Source organism: Nelusetta ayraudi, unplaced genomic scaffold (genome assembly GCF_046127955.1).
Source record: "Nelusetta ayraudi isolate G7.1 ecotype Tasmania unplaced genomic scaffold, CSIRO-AGI_Nayr_v1 ptg000052l, whole genome shotgun sequence".
Lineage (NCBI taxonomy): Eukaryota > Metazoa > Chordata > Actinopteri > Tetraodontiformes > Monacanthidae > Nelusetta > Nelusetta ayraudi.
Window position 1 is genome coordinate 3,680,589 of NW_027466102.1, and position 6,017 is coordinate 3,686,605.

The 6,017-nt window shown below is 41.6% G+C and overlaps 1 protein-coding gene across 4 annotated transcripts; it reads left to right on the forward strand.

Moving 5' to 3' along the window:
• Positions 1 to 1,882: 1,882 nt before the first annotated feature.
• Positions 1,883 to 5,585, forward strand: LOC142896181 (protein yippee-like 5). Of its 4 annotated transcripts, none has more exons than XM_076037707.1 (3): positions 1,883 to 2,063; positions 4,317 to 4,476; positions 4,745 to 5,585. In XM_076037707.1, exons 2-3 carry the CDS (start codon positions 4,336 to 4,338, stop codon positions 4,964 to 4,966), a joined length of 363 nt encoding a protein of 120 aa, XP_075893822.1. In that variant the 5' UTR covers positions 1,883 to 2,063; positions 4,317 to 4,335; the 3' UTR covers positions 4,967 to 5,585. The 4 variants fall into 4 exon arrangements, with proteins under 4 accessions (XP_075893822.1, XP_075893820.1, XP_075893821.1 ...); XM_076037705.1 differs by having other exon boundaries at positions 1,886 to 2,063; positions 4,305 to 4,476; XM_076037706.1 differs by lacking the exon at positions 1,883 to 2,063 and adding an exon at positions 3,330 to 3,543.
• The last annotated feature ends 432 nt before the right edge of the window (positions 5,586 to 6,017 follow it).

Sequence of the window (6,017 nt, forward strand, 5' to 3'; positions counted from 1 at the left end):
GTGATCGCTGACAGCTACCGGGCAGACAGTACATAACGCTTACATTAAAAAGTGCAGATACGCGACCGGCAACAAGTCAGGGGTATTAGATTTTCAGGGGAAATGTATGGAACATGTTAAATGTAAGGGCATGCAAGCAGAACACTGAGAAACACTAATGATGTGAAGGTTCAGCAAAAATATTCATTTGCTTTTTCATCCAAAACCACTAAAACAATGCTTTGTTTTTACTGAATTCTCCATTGGTGATGTACCCTCACATGTATGTAAAAAAAAATATATATATATATATAGTAATTTACTGAGATGCTCACAACCCTTTTTAAAAAAAAAAAAAAAAAAATGGAGAACAGATTTTTCCTTAAAAATCAAGACAAATCTCAGTTAAATTATTCCTTCTGCTGAAACGTGCGGTAAAACGTCACCTATCACAGCTGTGACACAGCAGGGGACAGCTGCCACGCAGCCTGGAAAACTTGATTGCGACCTACTGCTTTTTTTTAAAGAAAAAAAAAAAAGAAAAAAAAAAAGAAGAAGAAGCACATCTACTAGTGCAGAAACACACACAAAAAAACAAGAAAAAAACCCCACTTCATTATAACCTGGAACACAAAACTATTACAGTCTAAAGGTATCAGGCCTGGTTCTTTGTACAGGTGGAATTGTGGAATTTTGATTTCAGGCCATTTCCCTCCTGTGCTCTCATTCCACTTCCTGCCCTGCCTGATCAAGAACCCCACCTTTCTGCGACAAAAACGTGAGCTTGGGAATCACGCCACTGAGCTGCCTCACTATTAGCCGAGTGGTTATTTACATCACGCCACTGTGCTGCCTCACTATTAGCCGAGTGGTTATTTACATCACGCCACCACGCGCAGCACAGTAGGGGAGGGCCGTAGAGATCATTAGAGGATTGGTTGGAGCTATCTGATGTATTATCTGCAGGTTTTATGAGCAGATTGTTAGGGGGGAAAACAACACATTTCCCACCAACCTTGTTGAGTTACATAAAAATTAACTGTTAGAGATCAGTTTACATTACACACTTAAGACGCAGACTGTGGGAGTTAATACTATGAACAAGTTGAACAACTTCTTGAAATCTAAACATCTGTTCCTTCAAACCTACCAAGTATTTGTAGGTGAAACGTTTAAAAACAGACAATCATTTTATATATTTTATTGTTACAGTGTGTAAACTATTGTTGTTTTTAACACAACAGCGGAGCTTCTTAAGGAAAAAATTTACAACCTGCCATCTCAAGTCTGATTAGAGTTGATGGATGACCAAGAAGTTAATAACACGATTAACCAGACTTTTATGACTGCCATGTGACAGCTCATAAAACGAATAAAAAACTGCAGTCACAAATGTTCTTTCCTGCGACAGCATTTATTGATTTTAGTTTTTTGTGTTACTACGCTATGGCATTGTGTCTTTGGAACTGTATAGAGGTGAATGGCACATTGCCTGACAAGTTTAAAAAAAAAAAAAAAAAAAAAAAAAAAAATCAAATGGTTGTCTTGTTTTAACCTGGTTGAGCAAGACAACTCCACTGAGCAGTTTTATGAAAGGGCATTTTTCTAAATGTTTCTTAATCTACGAAGGGGACTCCGTTAACGTGCACTCGCAGGCCACACTATGTCGGCTCAAATGGGAGAGGAACCGCCTGAGGACAGCGCACACGGTACAGTGCTGACACTCTCTGTCCCTTCAAACACCGCAGAGAAGACAATGCTGATTGCAATAATCCCCATACGAGGACAAACTGCATTTACAGTCTTTTATCTCCCTTCAAGGACGTCAACTCCACGTGACCCCCATTTGCAGGAGCACGGCTTTTATCTCCGCCATCTCCGCTACACTTTGTTCAGACCTTGCTTGGCTGACTGTTTTGTCCTGCAGCAAGCGCTGCTGTTTACAATCAATTTAAAACCCATCTGGCCTGCAGATCGCTGATTTCCCCTCTTGTAAAACTATACTATTGGCAGGCGTAAGTCTTCGGAGAAAAGAAGCAGTCCCTTTGTTTTGTAGCCTGAAACAAAGTACACACGGCTTTCAGGTAACTTTGTGATATAAGTGTTTGCACTTGAGTATGTACTGCATCCATTTTAGGTCTAACGCAACGTTTCAATAATCCGATTTTCATTCATTCATTCTTTCATTCATCTTCTATACCCGCTTATTCCTTATTCAGGGTCACGGGGGTCTGCTGGAGCCTCTCCCAGCTGTCTTAGGGCGAAGGCAGGGTGACACCCTGGACAAGTCGCCAGGTCATCGCAGGGCTAATCCGATTTTATCCTCCTTAAACAAAACACACAAGTTTTTGAAGTGACTAAATCCCAAAATCATTCATCATTCATTCATTTTCCATACCCGCTTAGTCCCGAGCTCAGGGTCACGGGGGTCTGCTGGAGCCTATCCCAAAATCATAATTTCTTAAATAATGTAAACACACAATATAGTAGTTAATCATGTGATCCAATCATTTCAAATTACTGTTTGCAGTTTTGTTTAGTTCCGTTGGAAACTTGCTGCTGTCGCTCTGCATCTGTATCATGTATGTACATATCAGGCACTACATATAATTTCACAGAGACGATTTATCCACTCTTTCCTCCAAAGTGGTTGTTTTATGTGGAGTGCCCTTTGCTACTTGCAGCGCAACAGGAAAGGTCAATGACCATCGACACCAATGAGCTCACCATATTTGCAGGGGGTGAACTGCATTTACACTTCTTACAAACCGTCATGTGAGTTCATCCCCACTCATATGTTAATACTTTTGATTTAAAGGCCGGGTGTGTAAGGGGACATCGGCATATCTCTGTTTAACAGTTTGAACAATGGCTCCAGCGTCACCAGATAACTACATTGTAACATAGCATGTGACATGCTGCTGTCAATCTAAATTCCCTCTCGCTTTCCTGTTCCACTCGTCCTAAAATAAAAGTACTGTTTTGAACAAAATGAACAGAACAGTTCGTACAAATACATTTAAAATGCTTTGAACATTTCGAACGTCACGTTTGGAAAGGGCCACTGTGCTGCCCTCTTGCGGTCTATATGCATGAGTGCATAGAGTTGTCGAGAAAATTCTCTTGGAATCACCGCCTGCCTTCAAAATAAAATCATGGAATTTATTTACAACGAAGCGGTATATTTCACAAGTCTTAAGATGATTTAAAAAAAAATTTGAATGATTACAATAAACAGATTTTTTTTTTCTGAATGGTTAAAACGACACTGTTGAGGTGGTGCAGTGTATAAACGGCATACTGGAAAATTGTTTCGAAATGTTTTTCCCGGAAAAACTTTCCCGTTTACAAGTAACTTGACCACAGCAAATGCCATTGAAACTGGCTGGTAACGTCAACCTAACAGACCTCCATTGTTATTGTTATCAAACTGGACGGGGGCAAAAAAAAGAAGAACGGATTAATAATTTGACATTTGACATCTTCAAGCACGCGGTGTGGTGTCGAGCAACACCATTTTTCAGACCGCTGTTCCGCTAACGTTGGCTAACGTTCCGGGGAAAGGTATTTGGTTGAACCGTTGTTTTGGCCTATCAGCGATCATCCGGGTCCATTGATTCCTTTTCTTTCGTTGTTTCTTTCTTTCGTTTTAAACTGGACAACAATGTTGTGTTGTTGTTATTTCTGTTTTTTTTTTTTTTTCTCTTGCAGGCGAGGAAGTTTCGTTTGTCGACTTTAAACCTTATTTTGCCAAAGCCCCTTTAAATATACAGTACCTGACCGAACGATGCGTTCACGTGATGTGAGGAAATCACATCACTTTGCTCGCCCTTGGTTTGTGTTGTAGACGCAATTATGATAACGTTATGTGACGTCGATGCTGGATTTAAACAGCCCATTTGAGATTATTAAAGCTAAATCCTCACTTTTCCTCGCATTTATTAAGTCACATGTATTCGTTTTGCAGGCTGACATTTATCTTTACACTTTAATAACGTATTTGGCGAATCTCACGAGCACGATGTCTCACAATCATGATTTTAAATTCAGTAATGAAATACTGATGTATCATGTCCAAAAAAAAAAAAAAAATGAGTTGGTTTTAGAAAGTGTGACTTTCAGCCAACAGTCGGATTTAAAAAATATTTTAAAAAGGAAATCCTTAGAAAAAGCTCTGTTAAAGGTATTTTTTCCTTTGTGACAGAGTCATTTTGCATCATTTATTTATAATTTACTGATAAATCTGGTAGACTTGTTTATTTCTTTCTGAAAATAAGCAATTATTACTTGATTCCAACTGGGCTAATGAGCCGACTTTGTGTCAGTGTTTGTTTTAGCCCACAGGGTTCGTGCACTATGGGGCGGATCTTCTTGGATCACATTGGAGGGACTCGCCTCTTCTCTTGTGCCAACTGTGACACCATTCTGACAAACCGAGCAGAGCTCATCTCCACACGCTTCACTGGAGCCACGGGCCGAGCTTTCCTGTTCAACAAGGTACCGGGCACGCAACTCCCTTCACCTTTCGCCACGGGAAGCAGTAGAGCGTCTCTTGAACGAACTGCTTGTAGCAGTGGCGATCACACAGATCAAAAAGATCAAGGTCGTCTCTCAGTCAAGCACGTGCCGATAATACTCGTCGTTGCCGCGGGCGTCCTTGCTTCTCACCATGCTCGCTGACATTTGTTCAAAAAAAAAAGGTCATCGCTATAATGTGCAAAACAAAAAGCAGCTGCCGTAACGCGACCGCTGGGCTCCGTTGCAGGTTGTGAATCTGCAGCAGAGTGAAGTCCAAGACCGAGTCATGCTCACGGGAAGACACATGGTGCGGGACGTCAGCTGCAAGAACTGCAACAGCAAACTGGGCTGGATGTACGAGTTTGCCACGGAGGAGAGCCAGCGCTACAAGGAAGGCCGCGTCATCCTGGAGAGGGCGCTGGTGAGGGAGAGCGAAGGCTTCGAGCACGTTCCCTCGGAAAACTCCTGAATTGCGCCGTTTGTTTGGGTTTTTTTTTTTTTGGGTCGCTCGCGTGCTTTCAGCTTCAACGTCTCGACCGTGGTTGGACTGTTGTGCGTCATTTGTGATCAGTGCTGCCACCAAACCTTGCCATCACAAGCTGGTTCTTTGTGGGAAGCTTAAATCAAAAGTGGAGGACATTTTTCCATAACCTCAAGCATCGATGAATTCCCTTTGCGAAGGGTGATAACGCCACTGCTATACCATCTAAAGATGCCGCGAGCTTTAGCATGAGCCAGATCGGACCGTGGTGTCCATAAAGTTTGCCGCTTATTAGCTTTGGCTGATGTCGAGGGAGGAGTTTCGGTCCCACTGCTCCACGAGTGGCTCAGACAGTCTTGAGGTTTGAAAAGCTACTGACAATGTTGAACCGATGAGTTGGATTTATCCACATGCCAGAGGTTCGTTGGAAGATAATGGTTTTAGCTGAAAGAATTATAACCCTCTGATGTCATAGTGAGACAGCATAGTGGTCTTAGCATTATTACCTCTGACAAACTCACTTTATTTTTGTGGTATATGCAATTATTATCTAGAGTCTGTCATGTTACATTCTATATTGATGAAGAAATGTGTTATATTGTAATGTTCTCAGCTCAAGTTCCAAGTGCTGTTTATTTAATTTTTGTGATCCCCTTGCCAATTTGTTTTTAGTTTATTTGACCTTAAAAAAAAATAAAAAATTAAAATAATGCAGTATGGGACTGGATTCCTGTGTTTCTTTCTTTTCTGCATCTGATTTTATAGATCACTATTATCTAGCGCAGGAGTCACCAAGCTTTTTGGCCCCGAGAGCTACTTCATGGGTCATATATTCTCAATGATATACATCTACGTGAAGACACTCGTCAAGTTAATGACTTACCAACAGCAGTGTAAGAACAAATCCATTATCCATCCATCCATTTCCCATACCGCTTCTTCCCAGGGTTCTTCTCAGGGTCACGGGGGTCTGCTGGAGCCTATCCCAGCTGTCATGGGGCGAAAGCAGGGTACACCCTGGACAAGTCGCCAGTTCATC